The sequence below is a fragment of the Numida meleagris genome, chromosome Z, assembly GCF_002078875.1.
Source record: "Numida meleagris isolate 19003 breed g44 Domestic line chromosome Z, NumMel1.0, whole genome shotgun sequence".
Classification (NCBI taxonomy): domain Eukaryota; kingdom Metazoa; phylum Chordata; class Aves; order Galliformes; family Numididae; genus Numida; species Numida meleagris.
Genome location: NC_034438.1, coordinates 70706364 through 70729653, shown reverse-complemented (window position 1 = coordinate 70729653; position 23290 = coordinate 70706364). Strand labels below are relative to the sequence as shown.

Here is a 23290-nt window from a genome sequence, read left to right as displayed (position 1 = left end):
GTAATTTCATTTACTCAGTTGTAAAGCTTGACTCATTTCTCTATTTTGCTTTAAAGCTGAAGTTGCCTTTGTTGTCTAAATTGAGCGATGGAATGGTCCATGGGAAGTGAAAATGGTAGTAGGAGAGTAGAGGCATGTTATTTGAAGTAGTTCTAGTAAAAACAGGTTATATTATAATGCTTCATGTTACATATATGTAAGCCTACAATTCATATTGTAAAAATTCCAGAAACTAGCAAGACAGGCATGCCACTGCACTCCAAAGAATATGTCCGTTATCATAGGAATTCCTTTTTGAACCACCTTCTGTAGGCCTTCTGTGCTGATGTGTTTTACAGTTGTTATTTCAACCACAGTTTATGGAACTGCATATTCCTGTTCTAATGTTCAGAAAGCCTATTAAGACTTCTGTCTGGCATAGGGTAGTGGATAAAACCAATATTCTCTTGATATCGTGGCTGAGCTTTGGTGATAGTGATGTAGTGAGTTGGCAATCCAAATATTAATTTCTGCCAAGTAATGCTTTATAACAAGTTATTTAGCTTTGCTCCTTACATGAGAAAAGTTACCATTATGCTTAGAAATATGAGTGTCCAATAAAAGTTTGATAATGAGGACTTCACTCAGAACAGTTGCTCAGGGAGCATTCTTTCTTCTCCCTGGGTTTGATCTCTCCATTTGTGTTAATAAATTGTTGCTGTAGCTGGGTAGTGCTTTCTATGCTGACCAGTTCAGTCATATGGTTCCTGATAGGTATGTAAAACTGTGGTATTTTATGTATTTTAATACCAGCTCCTCAATAAATACAGATAACACCAGTGGAAAGTAGTGAAATAAAATAATGGTAACATGGGACTTTGTTCTCACATGAACCTTTTATATGTATTACTTTCTATTCAATGACTGGGGACATTTAATCCACCCTTAATGTTTTGTTTTCTATACCATTAACACTACACGTACCTTCAAACTTGGAAGTTACTGTAGTAACTGTAAGCAGTAGAGGAAGTAGTCTTCCATTCATGACTTCCTTTCAAGTAAATCAAATATTTATATTGAAGTGTTCAGTTACATAATTATTGCAGTTAAATTCTCTGCAAGAATGTCCAGCATACTTAAGTTGCAGTAAGATTGTCTTTCTTTTCCATTTATTAGAATATTCAGAATTAAAGACAAAACAAGAAAAAAAAATCAACAAAAAAGCCAGTTTCAGAAGTGCTTTCTTCAGATCATTATCTGCAGGTGCAACTTAATGTTTTCCATGAAAGGCTTGGAAGAATTATTTGTTGTATCTATAACTTTTGTATAGATGGGTTTGATACTTTTGAAGTACAGGATGATTACTGTAAATCTGTATGTGAAATAAATCTTTTTTGAATCTAATCCTCCAGTTATCCCAGGGAAAGAAAGAATGAGCATAAAAAAAAAAAAAAAAAAAAAAAACAAAAAGAAAAAGACAAAACTCTCCACACAGTTGCAAAAAAGGAAAAAAAAAAAAAAAAAAAAAAAAAAGAAACTAATCAAAAAACTCAAACAAACCAAGGAAAACAAAAAACAACGGCAATTGATGCAACTCAAAGTTTGAATTTTTTTTTCCCATGAAGTCACACTTTCCCTTTGAAAAGCTCAGATTCTAATGATGGTGATATATACTAAGTTTTTCAAGCTCAGTTTCTTTTGAGTAAGATACAAATGAGTAGTGATTTATTTTTAGGCGCACTCTTCATAGAAGTTGGAGAGTGCAATGAACGTGCGATATTTTTATTACAAAATGTGATGGAAAGAAAGGATTTTCATGCTAAAGTGTGTGAATATTTACTGTTTCAGCAGCTGCATTATCAGTGGCAGAAGAATGCTCAAATCTTACTGGACAGTATAGCACATAATTTAACATGGGATCCCACAGGTAAGAACAGAATATAAGAAACAGATCATTTTCTGTACCAAATATTTCTTACTGAAATTTCACTATTCCTTGGGGACAAGGAAAATATTCATTTTGTCCTACCATGATAGAGAACACCAAAGTGAAATGAAATCTACCCTTGATGAAAAGAGTCCCTCCTTGTTAGAGAAGAGCCAAAATAGAATCTGTATGGTATTGCCTTATTATTCTACTCTCAGCTGTACATAATGTTTAAAATAGGGGCTTAAATAATAAGTACTGTGAATAAGTAACATCTGTAGTAGCTTTAGATACCTGTCTTTAGAAATGATTACTCTGAAAATTTTCAGCTCAAATCATTGTCTCTCATAAGAAAGGAGAGTAGAAGTTGCCCTTCTTATGAGATTGACCCAATCTATCAATGTAGTGGAATGTATGAAAGCATACTATTATACAATCTTGCTGGTTTTTTTGTGTTTTTTTTTTAATGTGGAAGTTAATATATAGCATATTTTGTTTTGCAGTACATCTGCAATCTGCATTTTTTTCTGTTTTTTCTACTTGTTTTGTTGTAAATATGTGTTTTAGGCACTCGCCTTTTGACTGGTTCCAGTTGTCTTCAGCTTTGGTCCAATGTTCCTTTGGAGAACTCTTCTGACAATGACAGCACTGACAGAACAGATATTGGAGAATGGAGGTGTATCTGGCAATGCAAGTAAGAAACTGTTTTAAAAATGATTCCTTTTCCCTTGCTGGTTTGTTCAGTGAAATCATACTGTATACTGCTGTTTGATAAACACTATTCAAACGTGATAATTGAATCATACTTGCCTTGAGTACATGACATTTCTTTATTACTACAAGTTTAACTGTAACTATTTTTGAGGTAGTTTGTGTTCTTTAACAGTTCTTCAGTTTTACTGATCACTGCTAGAATGCCATGTAAAGGCTGTCATTGTGACTGTGTCACCAGACTTTGTTCCTTGTACAGTAAATAAGGTGAAGGCTGCTAATTTGAAAGTTATTACACTTGCAGGACTGATTTAGATAAAATTCCTTCTCTGTCCTGTGGAGTGCCCCTTTCTTTCCTCCACAGATGCCTTCCCACATTTTGCGTTTTCTATATTCTTGGATGTTCAAAACAGCCACGAAAAGATGACCACATTGTTTTACCACATCTCTGAATGCTCTTTGGGTGTTCATGTTAGTTGGTCATTATAGTCTTTGTGTCTACGTATTGGTACAGTCAGAAGAGTTTTAGTTCAGTACTTCAGTTTGTAAGCTTGGTTCCTCCCACCACAGGAAGACTCTTGTAATATATCAAGTGTACTGCTTGCTTGGGAGTAGTGTTCTGTATGTCATTTGTCTTAAATAAGTCTCCATAACTGGTTGACTGGAAGGACTTGCCTGCACTTGTTCTTCATGAGGTTCTGGACATTAGTGGTGATCTCCTATACGTAACTGGAAAAGCCCCTTTTTAATTTTTGAATTGTTTCTTTTTACCTATATTCTCTAACTTTTATCAATGTGTTCAAAATCCCAAGATAATTCAACTGAAAAAATTTTCCTTTGAATATGATGAACTTTCTAAAATAATCAAGACTTTGTTAGTTCATTGAGATACATTTGGAACATCGTCTCATAGCCTAATGAGAGAAATCAACTTGCAGATAGAATGCCACAGGTGTGGTTTTAGAATCTGGGAGTGTTTTAGATGTAGTCAGGAACATGCAATACTGTTATTCCTGTGTCCCTTGAATAGCAAGTTTCATATGTGCATCTCAAACCTTACAGAAGTCTTAACTTCATACCTCTAAACTCATTTGTGGAGTAATAAGAGCTGAATTTTGCGTATTTTACTTTAACACGTGAAAAGGGTCAACACAGCTTGCACTATCAGTTCATCTTTTGTGTCTGTATGTCTTCCAGCATTTGTAATTCTAGTAGATAAAGAACAATTCTTTTTCTTAATGAGAAGTTTTCAGGATACTGACTTTGCAACAGTATTCTTTGCCAGAATCAATGTCTAAAGAAGGCATTCCCAAGTGTCTTAATATTGGCTCTAGTAGGAACAAGTTGCTGAAACAGAGTTGAAATTGCCTTTCTTTGTTGCTCAGATTTTGTAATAGATTTGCTGTTGTTACTGTCCACGTACATCATCATGCTTTTGTTAACCTGCTGGCTAACTTAATCTCTCTTGGAAGTTAGGCCTTACAAATTGTTATAAATGTCTAAGAATTTCAGCATAAAAATATAGACTGTACTTGCCCAATTAAATTCTTGTGTGTTCTTCTTGCCATAAAGAAGCCAGTCATTTAGGTGATAGCTCAGTACCTGAAAACATGTAAAATTCACTTGTACATATTTTCCATTGAAAGTAGAAAAATGAACCACGTAAGCAGGCTTATGTTTTTTTTTTCAGTATGGCATCTTTTACCTTTTTATCTATGAATGTGATAACTATTTAAAAATACTTCTTAAGTATATTATTGTTTTTTTTTCAGTTATACCTTAGGAAATAGGAAAAATATAGGAAAAAATTGAATGTGTTTTTTTTGTTTGCCAGATAACTTGAAAGATAATGTGGGGGTGGAAGAACTGAGTTTGAAATCCAGATGTTTGTGAAGTGAAAACAGGATGTATCTGGGGCTGAACGCACACGTGTAATCCATTAAGAATGGTTTTTAAATTATGATCACTTAAAATATTAGATATTGTAGTTGTCTTCAGCTGTAATGTTTAGCTTCACGTTACTCCTGTATGACTACAACCATGCCCTGTATTCAACTTTCTTAAACCTTAAATTGTTTCGCACAGTACAGTACATAATTTGATTCAACAGTTGAATTACTTTCATGGATTCCAAGCAAAAGGCTGTTTGGAGTTCTGAAAAAGTTTGTGAAACTTATTTGCGATTTTCAATTGTCTTTATTTCATAGTACTGCTTCTCAAGTTTGTTTAATGAAATTCTCGCCAGATGGGGAGTTTTTTGCTACTGCTGGAAAGGTAAACTTTTTCTGCCTGTTTTCTGTTTCTTCAAAACAAAAAGCTTTTTTGTGAATATTGTCTTTTTTTTTTAAATTTATTTTGGTGAGTATTTCCTGTGATCTTTCTATTTATCTTTTCACTTTTAGTGAAAGGACAATCTGGGGGAAGGATAATTTCCTGAGAGAGGAGGGGTTAATAAAATATTCCCAGTGTCATATTTTAAAATACAGCTTGATACTGACTCAGTAATGGGCAAGGTATTGGAATACGTGTTCCCACATAACCACAGTCACTGTTTATTGCCAGTCTTGTAGATTAATCATATAAAATTTAACTTACTGTAAAGGGTATAGTGAACAAATGGATCAAATCCTATGAGAATTTGCACTACCTATTAAGGAGTGGTAAGTGAATTGTTTGCTGCTCCAGGTAATGCTGTTGTCAAGTAATGCTATTGAGGGGAGTGTCACACTGTCATTGATCAAAGATTTATATTGAAAATGTCCAGAATTGTTTTGTGAGAGTTTATGGAATTGTCGGATCCAATGGTGGTAGGGGAGGAAACTCTTATGTTTTCATTACTGTTATAAGGAAACAGAAAACCTGGCAATCCGAGCAGTTTCTACACAGATTAACGAATGCAAGTAGGCACTAAGTTTGTGCTGTCAACTAAATATCCTAGCAGAGACTGTGGAATAGTTTAAAAAAAAGCAAAATGCTAGTATGCAAGTTTAATGGGCACTGTGCTGTTGTTGAGATAAGTGGAAAACCTGGCTGAAGTGTCGCAGAACCCAAAGCAATACAAAGCTGACAAATTCTTCTGCCAGGGTATATTGTACTTCGAATAACAGTAAAGCTTTGTATGGGTTTGTAGCAAAAAAACTGACAGCTAATAAGAAGGAGCAAACTGGAATCCAAATTACTAATGGCAAGACAAATCCACAGGGATATCTGCAACCACAGGTCGGGTGTTGAAGTTCTGTTTACTGAGCTGACTTGAGTATGTCACTCGAAAGAAAAACTGAAAATTGAGGTGCTGAGTTTCAGAGTATGAAGTTCTTCTGATACATTGTGTTCTTATCCAAAATATGTACTGCCTTACCCTACCCTCTCCCAGGATGATTGTCTTGTGAAAGTGTGGTACAATACAGACAACTGGCGGTCAGCGGTAACGCCACCAGGTGCAAGCCCAGGAAAACAAGCACAAGAAGTTGATTTTTCATTTGTTTATTTGGCCCATCCTCGATCAGTAAATTCATTTTCATGGAGGAAGACAAGCAAATTCATGCCACGGTGAGTAGTTCTGGCAAGCCAGGTTTGCAAATTGTCTGGAAGAACCCAAGCCAAAACTAAAAAGAAAATTCTCTGAGAACTTGCAACAAAATTTTCTGTATTATGCGCTAAATTGTCCTGTAGAAGTGCAGGAAGCTGCTTTTGTTTTCTGTGAAACCTCATTCAAATCCACTGTTCTGCCATGTTCTTTTAGTTGTATTGAAAGCTATTTTCACCACTTTTCATAGATTAGACAGAGACTTTTTTTTGGAGTTTTGGAGAGAGCTAGAGATCGGCATACATATTCACAGATGTACTATTGATAACAGTCACACAAGTTGTAAAATTCGCACAGTTTAGTTTATAGTGGAGTTTGACAACCCCATGTATTGTTTACATTTAAATGATTGCTTCACACTGAAGTTCTTGAGAGAATGGTAAGTATATGGGTGGGAAGGAAGTGGAGAAAGAAATTGACTTTCTGATTGGTTTAGATGTTGGACTAGATATAAAATAATGCAAGAAAAAAACACTCTTTACAGCATTTTGTTTGCATTGTCTTAAATGCATTCTCAAGCTGAAGTAATATCAGTAATTTTGCATCCTGCAAACATATTTTTACGTGGCTGTTATTCCTGTCAGTAGATTTTGAATTCTGCATACGTCTGTGTGTGTTGGCAAGTTTATACTCTCTTTTATACGCCCATCTTTAAACTGAAGATGTTTCGTAAAGCCATTGCCATTACTTAGCAAGTGCTCTGCTTCAGTCTTCACTGGCAGTCAGGCTTCCCTTGCTTCTCAGGTGCCTAAACCTCTGAGCAAGGATTGGGTGAGCAAAACCATCCCACTGTCGGAGCGAAGCAAATCAGAGCCTGTCTCACGAGGCTGAACTTGTGTAAGTCTGTAGGACCAGAGGACATGGTCCCAGGGTCGTGAGGGAACTGGCTGGTGTGGTTACCAAGCCATTCACCTCAAAGCCACAGCTTTTCAAATATGGTAGAGAAGTCCCTGGTGACTGGAAAAAGGAAAACATCTATCCCATTTTTAGGAAAGGAAGAAAAGACCTGGGGAACTTACAGGTCAGTGTACCTAACCTCTGTACCTGGGATGATCACAGAACAGATACTTCCTGGAAGCTATGTTAAGGCACATGAGAGACAAGATGATCAATGTCATTTTTGAATCTTAGCTAAAACTAAATTGGAAACTTACATGAGCTGGAAATGTGGCTTGCTTAGTTTTTGCAGTGCCCGTTTTAGGTTAACTGGAATTCTTGGATACTTATGTCACACAAATAGCATTCAGAAAAGTAGTCATTAAGAGAAGTTTGTAGCTGTATATTTGCAGTTGTGTTCTTGGTACTACCTTGGTTTATGGGTTTTGAATGTATAGTTCTGTAAATGCTATGTAGCAGTAATACCTGGGGAACTGAGAACAGATATACAGAATATGATTGCTTTTTGTGTGAAGGACTTTGAAAACAAAACATAAACGCTGCTGTTGTAGCTGTGCCTGAATCTAAACGTTGAAATCCATAGTGAACTGTTCTGCAGTTGTGTTATGAACCTAAGGTATGAAAATTAAGTGGTTTTTGTTTACATGCTTGAACAGACATGGAAGCCTATCATATAATATTTGTTCCCCCAAGAATGTCTCGTTAAGTTTTTCTTCCCTTAACATTTAAGCTACTTCGTATAATTTTGAAAACTGATAGTGGAAACTGTTTGGCACTGTTATTTTGCTTTCATGCTGTGTTGATTGCGAGTGGCTTCTTCACACCTTAAATTTTCTCTCATTAGTGGTGCTGTTTGCAACGTACTCCTGACTTGCTGTAAGGATAATGTTTGTCGTCTCTGGGCAGAGACTTTGTTACCTAGCGATAGTCTGTTGTATGGTGGAGGATATAACAATTGGACCGAAGCGGTGAACTTCCCAAATAGTTTCAAGAGAAATACTTCAAGTAAGGAACGAATGCAAAGTGCATTAGAGGTAAGAAGTGAAAGTGAACTTGGAAAATAAACACGTGTGCCCGCAGTTTTAGACAGGATTGTAATTACTGCCTTGAATGCAGGTTCTTTCCTGTGGACTGCACCTCCACGGACTTCATCTCCAGCCTGAGTCCTGCTGCTGCAGGGGGCTCTCTGTGGACTGTGGCCTCCTCCAGCCCACATCCACTGCTGTGCTGTGGGCTCCTCCATGGCTGCACAGGGAGACCTGCTCTGTGTAGTGCCCACAGGCTGCAGGGGGACAGCCTGCCCCAGCATGGGCCTCTCCTGGGCTCTAGAGTTTTGCTCTCTGCCTGCAGCATCTCCTGCCCTCCTCCTGCACTGAGCTTGGTGCCTGCAGGGCTGCTTCTGTGCATGTTGTTACTTCTCTCTCCTGCCTGCCGTTGCACAGCAGTTTTTCCCTTCCTTAAATTTGCCCTCCCAGAAGCATAACGAATGTTGCTTATGGCTCAGCTCTAGCAGCAGCAGGTCCCTTCTGAAGCAGCTGGAGCTGACTGTGACATGACATGGGGCAGCTACTGGGCTCTGTTCACAGAGGGCACCCCTGTCTACAGCCCCTTCCCTACCATAACCTTGCCACATAACCTAATATAGGGATGAACCTTAGAACTCATAGGGTTCTTCTTTTGAGAGTGGAAGTACATATCTAATCAGATGCAAAGCACTAATGTAATTTTTCTCAGCCCCTCTGAAACGAGGTGATTCCTATTCCTTCTTTTTTTTTTGTTGAGAATCTTCAATAAGCAAATTCTGTGTTTATGAAACAAAAATATTTTCTGCTTAAGTATAAAACCTGCGGAAGCATCGTCTGCACAGTGAAATTTGAAACGGTAGCTAAGTCACAGTATCTGTGTTGGCCTGTATAAATGGATCTGAAGGCAAAGATATTCTGCTGCTGCAGACACAATCAGAACATTGTAATTTTTATGAGAAACTCAGCTGAAGCTTGAAAGTAGCTTTTGAACTTAAAAAATATATATTTCATGCACTAATGTCTAGAAAATCACTTACAGATGAAATCTGCTTTTTCTTTTTGAAAGGAATTAAAGGTGACTCTTTATTCTTCATGCAGTTAAACCTGAGGCACTTTCGGCGAGGAAGGAGGAGGTCAGGTGCTGTTGTTGCACATACTGGATACTCTCCACATCAACAAGATCCTCATGAAGTTCACAGGAACATTCCCCCTCATGCAAATGCACTCTGTCACTTCCATATTGCTGCCAGCATCAATCCAGCAACAGGTAGGAATTGTACCCTGCTTGCTGCAGGGTAACTACAGTTGTGTCTTAGGCATGTTTTGTTAGCATAAGCATGACTTGCTCTGCTTTGTGCAGTGTTTCTCTAATGATGCAAAATGACTAGCATATTGGTTTCACTGAACAAGTGGCAGAACTTACATCAAGAGTAATGAAATACTTTGAACGAATTTCCTCTCAGTAGTCATGGCTTGCATTTTCTGTCATGCTGTAACTGGTCTGTATTGGTACTGGTACAGTATTTGTGACAGCAGTTACAGATTTAATGGTAATTGCAGTGAGTGTATGAAGTGTACACTCTGCACACTGATGAAACAAAAAATTCTAGACTTCTTAAAATGATTATCTAATAGAAAGCCTTTCATTAGGGCTTTCTTTCTGTGATGTGGTTTCGTGTGTTGATCCTTTCTTTAAAGTGTTTAAGGTCCATCTTAAGCTTAGTATTTCTTACTTGTTTTTGCCCCTACTGATCGTTGTTTGAAAGGTTTGTTGCTGGATTTATGTGCTAGTTTGTGTTTGTAGCTGTACAATCTTCGGTATGTTTGTGAAGAACAGTGGGTTTCCTTTGTGGTGTTAGGTTAAATAAGCTGTAAGAAGATTAGTCTTCAAATTGCATAGCATTAGTTCATGCTACTTTAACAGATATGGTTAGAACGGCATACAGCCTACCAAAAAGAGACATTTTGCAATCTCATGCTGTACAGTCAAGGAGTGCTTCAATCCCTCGATCATCTCAGCAGCCCTTCATTGGACTGTTTGCTGTTTTTCTTGAGCTGAGGAGCTGAGAACTGGACGTGATACTCAGGGTGCTGCCTAGCCAGTGCTGAGTAGAGGGGAGAAATCACCTCTCTTGACCTGCTGGCAGTGCTTTGCCAAGTGCAGCCCAGTATGCAATTAGTCTTCTTAGTGACAAGTGCATGTTGCTTTCTCATGTTCAGCTTGGTATTTACCTGGATCCCCAGGTCCTTTTCTACCAAGGTGCTTTCTGGCTGTGTGGTCTCCAGCATGTCCTGGTGCCAGGGGTTCCTTTCCAGAGCTCTGCACTTCTCCTTGCTGAACTTCATGAGATTCTTGTCAGCCCATTTCTCAAGTCTGTCCAGGTCCCTTTGAGTGGCTTCAGAATCCTTTAGTGAGTCAGACACTCCCCACGGTATTCAGGCTGGATTGAGTTCAATGAAAGGAGTAAGTAGGATTTTTTAGTTTTTGACAAAAGTTATTTCTAGGCATATCAGAGAGTTACCGAATCCGAAGACTTTATAAGCTTTTTTTGAAGAAAAAAAGTGTCATTTATAGTACAAGTAGAAATTCACTGAGGATTTTACCCAGAACTGAGAACCAGTGATAAGTTGGTAATCCTCAAGAAGATGCACTAAAAGTTGTTAGTTCAGGAATAGAATAACTGAAGTTTTCAGGTAGGAGAACAAAGGTGGACATGAAGTAATTTCTTTTAGACATCTCTTGATGTGTGCTGTGTGTAGATTTGTTTTCTAATGTAAAAAGTCATCTTTCTAGACCACCTTTCTGTTTATGTTGGCTGTAGTTTTGCCCTCCAGGAATAAATCAATGGATATCTTCCCTCTAAGTTCAGCTTTTAGTGTAAGCATTATGCTGTTTTTGTGACTGGAAGTACTTTTTCTTGCTTTTTTTCCTGTTTTAAAGTGCATAGACCATATTTGTTTAGTATGGTTTTTCTTTATTTCCTCTCCCTGTCCTCTACCAACTACAAAACTGTAGATAATCATGTTGGTCCTTTCTTCTATTTGTGTGCTCTATTTTCTTATATTAAAGCATAAATAAATCAGAACCATAACTTGTGAAAAAACATTGTTGTCATTAAAAGTATTTTGTCTCCTGGGGTATGGAATAGTACTAGTTCATAAATAAGGACTAGAAACAGAATATTTTTGAAGACTTCCAGATGGGAATTTAATGCAGGTGTAGCTTTTAGCTTAGCTTCTAGCCATATAGCTTTATGGCTCATTTGAGTAAATTACAGTAATTCACCTAGCTGCTTTCTTGACAAGCTTAGATGATGTAATTTGCAGCAGTCTTATACTTGCTTCTCCCACTTACTTTGTGCTTACTGGTTTGTTTTTCACCAAGTGGCATCATATAGCATTGTAAAGTAATAAGGGAATCTGTAGGAATCAGAAATCCTAGCTTGATACGATAATATAACTGAGTATATTGGTCACTGTATTCTCACTAGTGTAAGCCCTGCTACACGTGATCCTTGATACCTGTGTACCTATTGCAGCCTCAGTTCTGGAATTAATACTGGGAAGATATGCTCCAATTGTTTGGTTTGTACTAAGCTGTAGTAGCAAAAAGCAAGGCAAATTAACCCGTATGAACAGTGTGACATCATGAAGATGCAGTGCAGGGTGTGCTAGTTTAACACCAATGAGCAGTTAGCCCAGCTGCTTTTTCAAATGAGCCCTCTCCCCCCACATCAGAAGGAGAAGAGGAGAAGATACAAAGCAAAAAGCTCATGTGTTAAGGACAGGAAGATCAGTTGCCAGTTACCATTACAAACAAAACTGGCACAGCATAAGGGAGACTAACGTAATACTAATGTAATTTATTGTCCACTAATAAAACTAGGTCAGTAAGAACTAAAAGCAAACTGAAAACACATCCCTCCTCCCCTGAGATCCACCCTCATATACATCCATCTCTTGAGCAGTACAGGGGAACAGTGACCTTGGTGACTGCAGGGCTGTTTCACGTTTCTCACTCCTTTCTCCTAGCTGCTATTGTGCAGCAGTTTTTTCCCTTTCTTAAATCTGCTCTAGGAGAAACACAACCAGCAATGCTCATGGCTAAGCTCTGCCCAGCGATGCTTCTCTTTTGAAGCAACTGGAGCTGGCTCTTAACTAACCTGGGGCAGGTTCATCACTCTTCTTTCAATCTCAGCAGCCCCTTGCTACTTGAACCTTGCCACATAAACCTGATACACAGGGCCATACTGTATGCCTACAGGGGCATACCAAAGAAACACCCCATGTAAAATCTCTAGTGGATAGCAACAAAACAGTGTGATACTGAAAGGTGATGTTGGTTGAGAGGTATGACTAGTGGCAGTACACATATTCCTTTATGTTGTTTTTTTCATGATTGGTTTTCTACTTGAAAACAGTTTCTCAAAAATAGTTTTTTTGTCCAAAATACTCTGTTTTGAATAAAGTTTTTAATATCTTTTCTGGTAGATATTCCTCTCCTCCCTTCTATCACATCTCTGAGTCTTGGTGAAAATGAAGAAAAAAGTGGACCTTTTGTTGTGCACTGGCTGAATAATAAAGAACTTCATTTTACTTTATCCATGGAAGTATTTTTGCAACAACTTAAAAAGAATTTTGAACATCATTCTCCAGATGCAAATACTGAGGAATCCAGTCAGATGGATGTCAGATCAGAAGAAGGTAAAAGTCTTATCAAAGACAAATGGCTTTCGTTTTACAACATACGTAATATTCTTTCCTCTGGACTATCAGGCATGCAGCTTAATCCATACTGAAGCAGAGAGATTGCAGTAACATTTCTGTGAATTTCCTTCAACTCTAAGTACTAAAGTGGCTCTTTTAAAAAAAAAAAAAAAAAGAGGCGTGAGGAAATTGATTTAATGTTGAAACTAAACTTTCTTGTATTCAGTATTAATGTGCACCTCATTTAAACAGCTTTGTATTTAACTGAATACATAATGTTATACATAGTTTGGAGATGATTGCTGTTCAGCCTATGCATGCAAAAACATTATGAAGGGAAAAAATTCAAACTGAAATGCAAACTCAAATATATCTTTCTGTTAGTCATTGACTGCAATCCACTGAAGGACTTTTGATTAAAGCTTTCATTATTTAAAATTTAAGCTTGCATGAGTGATTTAGAAAAAATCTTGAAAGGTGCTCCAGTGCTTGAAAGACACTGCTTGCTAAACTTTTGAATAAAATATGTTTGTGTTCTAGAAATTGCTGAAAATGGAGACGAACAAAAAGGAAACGAAGAGAAGAAGGAACTGGGTGATGAAAAGACTACTCCAACCTCAAGCCTTGTTCCTTTATCTTCTGCTGTTGTAGATCATGAAGTTGAAGTACTGCTTTCTGAATGGAGTAAAAATGCTGATATGCTATTCAGTATACATCCTATGGATGGTTCATTGCTGGTATGGCATGTAGACTGGTTGGATGAATACCAACCTGGCATGTTTCGACAGGTGCAGGTACTTTTTTTTTTTTCCAGGATTACACATTTTTACTGAGTAGAAAGTCTGCTGAGGAAATTTTGATAGTTACTGTTTCTTTCTTTATTAAAATCCCAGGTGTCGTTTGTTTCAAGGATTCCTGTTGCATTCCCAACGGGTGATGCAAACTCTCTTTGCAGAAGTATAGTGATGTATGCGTGTACCAAAAACGTTGACTTGGCTATTCAGCAAGGCAAACAAAAGCCTCCTGGCCTTACACGATCTTCATCTATGCTTATCTCTTCTGGACACAGTAAATCAACCAACAGTTTAAAACTAAGTATTTTCACGCCCAATGTTATGATGATTTCCAAACATGCAGATGGGTCTTTGAACCAATGGCTAGTGAGTTTTGCTGAAGAATCTGCTTTTTCGACTGTACTGAGTATTTCACATAAATCGAGATACTGTGGTCACCGTTTTCATCTTAATGACTTGGCTTGCCATTCAGTATTACCACTGCTGCTTACAACCTCGCATCACAATGCTCTAAGTTCACCAGATGCTGAGAATGCAAAACAGGCAAATGATTCTTTAAAGTCTCAGGAGTCACCCGTAAGACTTCAGGGTAGAGGCAATGCAAATGTAACATCCCAGGATCCCAATGCAGTTTACAGTGAACTTATTCTTTGGAGAGTTGATCCTGTTGGGCCACTGTCCTTTTCTGGTGGAGTTTCTGAACTTGCTCGGATCAATTCTCTCCACGTTTCAGCTTTTTCTAATGTTGCATGGCTGCCCACTCTTATACCCAGCTATTGCCTTGGTGAGTTCATTTTCCTGATTTTTTTTAAGAATAACTGTAATCTGAGCTAATAATACTGTTAAATAGGCAGTGTAGATCTATGTGAATAAATTGAAGAAGATATATTAAGCATGAATCCTTTATTTTACAAATTTCCAAGCTGCCAATGCTTTGAAACTGTATATTCATTTTTGAAGAATTGCTGTGGAGTTCTGCCTTTTAAATGTACTTCTTATTTTAGGAGCTAATGAAGTGATGTGCTCAGATGCTAGCGTATACTTTAGATTGTAGGCTGTGGTGAACACCTAAAAGCAGAGGTAGATTTTGCTCTAATGTACAAATCAAAGTAAACCAAATTCTGATTTTGTTTTGTGCGCTTCAGTTTGTTTGCTGAGCATTACACTTTGTAGTTCTTGGATGTGAACAGAAATGAAGGAGGGAATATTTCTCACGCTGTGTTTCATATGTTGTAAATTTCCTCCCGATGGAAAAAGGAGCCAGATGGTGTCTGAATATTTTGAGCAGTTTATGCATTCGTATTTTTCAGGTGCATACTGTAATTCTCCAAGTGCCTGCTTTGTGGCTAGTGATGGACAGCATTTGAGATTATATCAAGCTGTAATAGATGCTAAAAAACTTCTGTGTGAGCAATCCAATCCAGAGATTTCTGTAAGTGAAAGCTATGTCAAGTTTTTGGAGGTTGGAACCTCATTCAATAGCAATAATTATAGACTTGTTAGAAACTGGCTAAGCTGGGTTGCTGAGGATTTTGCAGATCATGGTAGTCCAGCTCTGCTTGTAAAAACAGATACCATAAAGCTTTTGGAAAAATGTTTGAGCACAGTGAAAGAGCAATAAACTGCTGCGTGTGAGGCTTTTCAGGTGAGATCAAGTTCTTGCCACATTCTGTCAACAAAAATAATATATCTCCTGATAAAACTACGAATGTTATCAGTGTTCCTGGTAACTTGCATCCAGTATATATATGCTTTCTCTAACATTTGCTTAGATGTTGCATCTAGCTAGTAGTCTGTTACAGAAATGGACAAATGAGTTAACAGAACCATCCCACTGACTTTTTTTTAAAACAGAAATACGTTGGTGAAGTTTTTAACATCATAAGTCAGCAATCTACCGCTCGTCCAGGATGTATCATTGAATTGGATGCTATCACAGAGCTTGTAAGACCTTTTTCTGTTCTTATTTTATGCTATTATCACCTTGTTACGAAGTGTTAACAATAGAGGTTACGCTTGTAGCTTACTGTCAAGTGAAATGAAACATTCAAAGATTGATTGTGACCTGCACTGACCAAGCCTGCTGGAGTTCAAGAAGCATTTGGCAATTCTCTTAGACATAGAATTTGAATTTGGGGCAGTCCTGTGTGGAGCCAGGACTCGATGTTCCGTGTGGGTCCCTTCCAACTCAGGATATTCTATGATTCTGTAATACACTTGCTTTTAGTTTCATAGAACCTGTAAATGGAGAGAATGTTAATAATGAGGTGCATCTTCTTGAGAAATCTTTCTTGTATTCAACTTAGCAATCAACTTAAAAGTGCCCATGTTAGAGAGAAAGCTTATGCAATGCACTCTATGATGTTCAGTTCTTGTGTGTATCTTTTACTTTCTTAGCATGGCAGGAAAACACAATTATTCCATGTTTTTCAAGAAGACTTCATTTTAAATAACCAAGAGAAAGAAACACCCGATAAGAAGAATAATGTAGTGGATTCTGGTAAAGAACTATTTTTCATTAAATACTGAAGACAAATAATTTTATGTTGCTTTCTGCAGAACTGACTGTGTAGGCTTTTGCATTTTTCTTTAACTAAGAGCTTTGTATTCTAAAGAAGAAATTCTAGTGTAAGGAAACTGATAGGTGCTTCAGTTCCTGGGGGACTAATATGCATCCAAATTTTAGAAAAAGTAGCTTACATCGTGAGGTACCCATCCATTACTTTATAAAGCATTTTGTTGCTGATACTCTTCTTACATAAAGGGAAAGTGTTTTAAACTTTAAGCCTGTCGCTGAAAGATACGATGTAGTAGCAAACTTGTCTGCATCCTTTCATGAAGGATGTTCATCCTTCACATCAGCTAAATGCTCTCCTAAGGCCTTGTAATATAATAAAAATGACTCCAAATAAGCAAACTATCCCCCAAGTACCCACAACTTAAAAATACAACACTGTGAGCAGTGTGTGGATATTGCGTAGCTATAATTTTAGAGTTTATGATTCTCTGGATCTTAAGATTGTTCTCAAATTCTGTGGAATAAATCGTTTCATCGGTGGAGTTGATCAGTGTTTTTGTTATTTAGGCAACTCAATTTTGTTTTGTTCTGTTCCAGTTTAATGGTTTGGAAAACAAAGGTCAAAATAAAGTTGTGGTCTGTGATTCCAAGTTATCTGCAGTAGTAGTGAGACTGCTAAATATGAGGAAGCAAAACTGTGCGAAGTATCAAAATGCAGCTCAAAACTTGATCTGTGAAACGTATTTTTTGGTACTAGAAAAGAGATGTACTAAGAAAAAATGACATGAGCTGGATGTATGTAGTGATTGATTCTGAATTAGCTGCTTCTGCTCAAGAAAGATATGGAGTTATAGATACAATCTATGAAATTGACCACTACTGAGAGCTGGATTTACAAAAAACACAAATGAGATGTTGGAAACAAAAGAAATGAAGGAAAAAAAAATAAGTGTTATGCAACAGTAAATTTGTCACGTGTTTGCATGGAAGGTCTTCAATCTTGGGTGACTGCATTTATGTATGTGTTCTGGAAGACTGTGTGGGTTGCTGCCATGTAAGACATTGGGCTAAATGGACCTGTTATAAGTATGACCTAGAGCATGCCATTGGCATACATTCTCACTTGAAAGTACCTACTGCTTTAAATCACTTCAGTTTTAAGCCTCTACTCTTTAATAAAACATTTCAGGTACTTGGCTCATGTTATTTTTGAAAAGAACAATAGTAGATGCTTAAGTGTAAGAGACGAACACATTAAGGACAAGCAGGTAGAACTGAGAGTACATTCTGGGACTTAGCTTTAAACACATGGGAAATGTTTTATCCTCTCTGAAACAAGAGTTTTTGATGTATGTACCTATACAAGTGGAAGGGGTTATTGCTTGTGATAAAATATTCATAAAAGTAGCATAGAGGAGTTAGATGCAGTCGTTGCATTTGAGCATCAGTTCTCAGTAGCTTACTTGCTAGCTGGCACATATAGTTGAAGTAAAATGTTCTTGTTCTGATTTTTATCAGGAAAACAGCAGAATGGATTCTCTGAGAAATTCTACTTAATAGTAATAGAGTATACTCAAAACCGTTCGTTACTACATATGTGGCATTTACATTTGAAGTCAATTCCAGTCTCAGTAGGTAAGCCCTTTTCCTTATAGATTAGATGTTTATTAAAAAAAAAAAGCCACTCTCTTGTGAACGTATCTGCTGTTAAGTGGTTTCCTAAGTAATATTTCAGCTTCTGAAAAGAATCTCAGTTCTTCTGTTAAAGGCTTTCATCACAACCCGCTGTTTCTTTACCAGTTCTTAATTTTCAGAATGGTGAAGCATTTGAATTCATCCTGAGCCCAAAGGTTGCTATTTTTTATTTATCTTACAGTCACACATATTCATATGGTTTAAATGAAACCTAACAGTTCAGATGTTTTGCTTCTCAGAAGTTTTTGTTCTGCAGTTTTTGAATTTAAGATAAGTTGGACTATAGTCTGAAATACCTGAACATCAAAGATGACAATTACAGTTAAGTGCAAATCTAAAGTACAGAAGTCTGCCAATTCTCTTTCAGACCATCAAAGTACCGCCAGAACTATAAAGTTTAGCTACTCTAGGATTTTAAGGCAGCTGAGATTGGACATTGGCCACACGCTGGAGGAATCCTAAAATCCATGCTCCTGTATTTTAGGCCAAAATGTTACTTATCACACTCTTGCCTTCAAAGGCAGAATCTAAAAAGTTATTTTAAGTATTATAGCAGGTAATAAATTCATGAGAAAACAAAAAGCAACATTTCCTAGTCTTCTTACGTGGTGAAGGCATTACTGGTAAGGGTTTTGTTGTTGTTTTTTCTTTTTTTCAAAGAACACAGGTTTCAAATCATACTTTAACTTCTTTAAAAAAAATAAAAATAAAAAGGTAATGAAGCATGCATACCACATGATCTCTTAGATCTTACAGTTTAAATGACTGTCAGCAAAATTTCAGGACAAACTACTTTTTCCTGGTTTTTGAGGTAAGACATGGAGAGTGGTCTTGATTTAATTTTCCCTAGCTGCAGATATTTCATGCCTTGTGAAGCATTAATTTCCGTGGAAGCCCACATACTTGTCTCTTCTGCAATTTTGCTGTCTCTAACAGTTTAATTGTTTGAAGAGTTTAGAACTTCTAAACAGTTCTGCAGTTCCAGTATTTAATTTCAGGTGTGTTACAGTTTTTCTTAATCTGAATTTAAGAAGACATTTCATTTAAAAGAAAGTGAAATCCTAAGTTTTTATCTATCCTTTTGGAAGTTTTAACATCAGTGACACTATCTCTTAGGTTAAAAGAGATCATTGACTCTTTTTTAATAATGCAAACTTTTTTTTGTAGATGAAAAGATAGATTCAAATACTCCTGAAGCAGCAACACAAACAGAAGAATTGTATTCTTCACCAGATCCAGAGAAGATCCAGTCACCTTTCACACAGAAGTATCAGGCCTGTAGAGCAAACCTTCAGAGCACCAGCTGGCTTACTCTGTCTTCCAAAATGGTATATAGTCAAGAGCTGAGTTTACCAGAAGGAGTGGAGATAATAAGTGTTAAGCCTTCAGCAGGTTTGTAGTCTTTCTTTTTTTTCTTAAGAACAAAATGAATAGTCTAGTATTGTTAGATCTACCTACAGGTATTATAATTTGGAAGGACTTGCTAATACTCAGCCCCCTGATTTATTATTTTTTATCTGGATCCTGGAAGTAATATTAAAAAAAGATTACTATATTGTAAAGCGTAGTATTTTTTTAAGTCCGGATTCTGATGATAAAAGAAATTTTAGAAACACAACTTTGATTTGCAGTCGTTAATTACTTTCTGGTGGTGTCTGAACTTAAGGTTGCAACCAGAAGTCTTTCAAGAAGTATTCTGAAAAGATTTTTAGATTTCTGACTGGGAAATTTTTGTTTGATAGGAGAGACCATAGAAGTATGTCTTCTTTCTAGTGGGAGAGAAGACGACAGTGTCTCTTTCCCATATGACACAAAAACTGGCACCTAGTGGTAGCAATATTCAGGTTTAAATTGTGTGATTTAACTCCTATCTAGAGTATGATGTAGAGACTAATGGTAAAATGGTTCCACAGGATTTTTTTTAATATCATCTCCTTTGTGAAGCTCTGGGAACAAGCGTTTTTATGAGGAAGTACTAATACTTTGTTTTAAAATAGTAAAATGATAACTGAACAAAAAGGTTTTTACTTTTTGCGTGCTTTTTTAATTGCCCCATTAAAAATCATTTTATTTTTAGGACATCTGAGTAGTTCTTCCATATACCCCGTTTGTCGTGCGCCTTATCTGCTGGCTACTTCATGCACGGATGGAAAAGTTCGATTCTGGAGGTGCAGAGTGACCACTGAATCATCAGTTTCTTCTATGCCAGAAAATAATGTACACAGTGATGCAACATACATATGGGAAGAATGGCCATTATTGATTGAGGATGGACTTCTTAGTAGTAGTGCTATTACTGTCCCAGGAAGGCCAACTGAAGTTAGTTGCGCACACACAAACCGATTAGCTGTAGCATACAAGCAGGTAACATCTAAAAATAGCCACCTTTCTCAAGACTTTGTTATGCATGTTAGTATTTTTGAATGTGAATCTACAGGGGGTTCTTCTTGGATTCTCGAACAGACTCTTCATTTAGATGAGATAGGCACAATGTTAGACTCTGCTATTAGTATTGATAGTAATTTAATGGCGTATAACAGACAAGAAGTTTCTCTCTCGTGTGGTAATGTTATTCCCCGTGCTAAGCACCTGGTACACTTAGACTGGATGTCTAGGGAGGATGGTTCACATATTCTAACAGTGGGAATTGGATCAAAACTGTATATGTTTGGCCAGCTATCTGGGAAGATGCAAGAACAAAATGGTAAGGAGACTGTAGCAATCTCCCATGTTGGCAGTACTACTACAAAGGCTACAAACTTTTCTAGGTTTGTTCTACTGCGTTCTGTTGACTTGGTTTCTTCTGTGGAGGGATCACCTCCTTTTCCAGTCTCCCTGTCTTGGGTGCGTGATGGCATTCTTGTAGTTGGAATGGACTGTGAAATGCATGTTTATTCTCAGTGGCAACCTCCTGCCAAGCAGGGTCTAGTTAGTACAGATTCTTGCAGTATGCCGAGTATAACTAGCTTAATGAAAGAAAGCCAGTCAGCTGCCTCAGGTCTGCCTCCACCAAAGCGAACCTTGACCAGATCTATGACCAGCCTTGCACAGAAACTTAGTGGGAAAAGATCTGCCTTTGATCTGTCTGCAGAAATGGAAGACTCTGGTCTTTTTGAAGCAGCTCATATGTTATCTCCCACTTTACCTCAGTACCATCCACACCAACTGTTAGAACTCATGGATCTTGGTAAAGTACGTAGAACAAAAGCCATTCTGTCCCATCTAGTGAAGTGCATTGCTGGAGAAGTTGTTGCTATAAATGAATCTGAACCTAATCATGATAGGAGACTTAGATCTCTGACCATCAGTGCTAGTGGAAGTACTTCACGAGATCCCAAAACATTCAGCAAAATGGAGACTACAGACTATATTGAAATAGACTCTGTTCCACCGTTACCCTTGTATGCTCTGCTTGCTGCAGACGATGATTCCTCTCATTCCTGTTCAGAAAAGTCTCATAGTCAAACTAGTCAAAGTAAAAAAGATATGCCCAAGGACAATTATGAAGATCTGTTTCAAAATTCTGTTATAAGTACAGATGAACTTGTAACATTTGATGCAGATGAAGACAGTGCGAAACCAAAAGTAATTGATCTTTCACAATTTAGCCCAACTTACTTTGGACCAGAGCATGCCCAAGTTCTTTCTCGTCACTTGCTTCATTCAAGCTTGCCAGGTCTGACTAGAATGGAGCAGATGTCATTGATGGCCTTGGCAGATACTATTGCTACTACCAGTACTGACATTGGAGAAAGCAGAGACAGGAGTCAGGGTAAGCTGTTTCTTCTAAATTTTATGTCTTACTGTTTCACAACCCTTTCTGGAACTTTCCTGTTCTTTTAGAATATTTTTGTGACTCGTCAAAGCATTTCATAGTTCTGTGTTACAGTACAGTCTCTGTGATTTGCTGTGTCATCACAGTGTTTATGGTTTAACTTAAGTTTCATAAAATCAAATTCTGCATTGCTGACTGTTAATGTCACTATTTTTTCATCACTCCAAGTACTACAATTGTTTCTTCCTCACTTTTGAAGAGACAGCTTTGTTAGCAGCCTGTATTTGCTCTGCTACATAGAGGAATTGATAAATAATTTTGTTTTATTTGCTAAAAACTCTTATTTCTTGCTTTAAGTTCAACAAGTAACTTAACAGCTTTGTAGATTTGAGATTTTCCTCTTGTATTGCAGGGAAGACTTAAGCTATTCTATTTTTGAATTTAAAACAGTATGTGTAAAATTATAAGGTTATTTAATCTCTTAAAATGCCCAGTAGCTATTTTTATTGGTTTCACTGAAGTGCATACCAATGTGTTTAATTGCAGGTGGAGAAACTCTTGATGAGTGTGGTTTAAAATTTTTGTTAGCTGTTCGACTTCACACATTTCTAACGACTTCGCTTCCTCCTGTGCATCGAGCTCAGCTGCTTCACCAAGGTAACTGATGTGTTCTTAAATGAGGTGAATATTACTTAGTGTAGTACATGTGATTTTGTATTATGTCTGTGCAGAATTAATGAGGTAATTTTGTTTAAAAAAAAAAAGGAAAAAACAAACAACTATAACAATGTTGTGGTTTCACTTTTGTTTTTTTTTTTCAATTTTATTTCCCCAGAAGAACAGGCTGTAGCACCATATTGTTCCAGTAACATTGTTCAGGAATAATAAAGTAGAAAATACAGAGTACATTTACTTAAGTTTTTAATACTTGGAAAAAAAAAAAAAGATCCTTCTCTACTTAGACCCTAAGAACATTTTCATGCACCTAGTGTAATTATCCAATAACTATTTCAAATAAATTTTTCCTTGGTGCAGTTTTAACTAGTTCTAACCTGATATTACAGTATAGGATGTTTGCTTAGGATTTACCAAATTTAAAGGACTGGCTGTCATTATTTCTTCACCCATCTTCTATTAGTCGTCATAACAGATAATGACATTTTCAATCATTTGATCACTTACTCAGATACGTAGGAGGTTGGAACTTTTCAGAACTGTTGCAACACAGTATTATTGATTTAGGTCTCTGCTGATATCCTTTAAATTGAAATAATTATGTGTCTCCTCATCTGAGAAATTTGTGAAATTAGAAATGCCTCTGTGTGCTTGCAGAAGTGCAGTTGAGCATGCCTCAGCGCAGATCAGCATCCCATGGTCATCCTTAGAGTTGCAGTTATCCATAGCTAGCTTTTGTGCTGAGTAGTAATTGCTGTCTACCTCATGTCATGGCCTTCTTCTTCTAGTGTTCTTCTCTGTTGTCAAACCTGTTTTCTACTGTGGTAATCTTTAACTTCTCATTTTCCAATCTAAGTAAAAGTAATGAAAACATTGAAAAGTTGATCAACGTGTTGCACTTCATTTTATAGCTAATCTTCGTGCCACATTTTATATTTTGCACTTCAGTCAGTAACTGTTCTTTGCAAACTATCTAAGTGTTTAGTGGTAAAACTATGGAA

General features: G+C 37.1%; 1 protein-coding gene across 4 annotated transcripts in view; it reads left to right on the top strand.

Moving 5' to 3' along the window:
• DMXL1 (Dmx like 1) overlaps positions 1–23290 on the top strand; it is a 79851-nt gene that overhangs the window by 15169 nt on the left and 41392 nt on the right. For all 4 annotated transcript variants that reach the window (XR_002433622.1, XR_002433623.1, XM_021381409.1 and 1 more), the window contains exons 4-19: positions 1828–1906; positions 2474–2600; positions 4825–4891; positions 5991–6166; positions 7945–8134; positions 9224–9392; positions 12617–12829; positions 13373–13626; positions 13726–14410; positions 14937–15058; positions 15481–15570; positions 16024–16126; positions 17663–17779; positions 19007–19231; positions 19917–21611; positions 22161–22271. Coding sequence is in view for 2 of the 4 variants with exons in the window: in XM_021381409.1 (XP_021237084.1) it covers positions 1828–1906; positions 2474–2600; positions 4825–4891; positions 5991–6166; positions 7945–8134; positions 9224–9392; positions 12617–12829; positions 13373–13626; positions 13726–14410; positions 14937–15058; positions 15481–15570; positions 16024–16126; positions 17663–17779; positions 19007–19231; positions 19917–21611; positions 22161–22271 (4423 nt within the window). In the remaining 2 variants the exon portion in view is untranslated. The remainder of the gene's footprint in view (positions 1–1827; positions 1907–2473; positions 2601–4824; positions 4892–5990; positions 6167–7944; positions 8135–9223; positions 9393–12616; positions 12830–13372; positions 13627–13725; positions 14411–14936; positions 15059–15480; positions 15571–16023; positions 16127–17662; positions 17780–19006; positions 19232–19916; positions 21612–22160; positions 22272–23290) is intronic.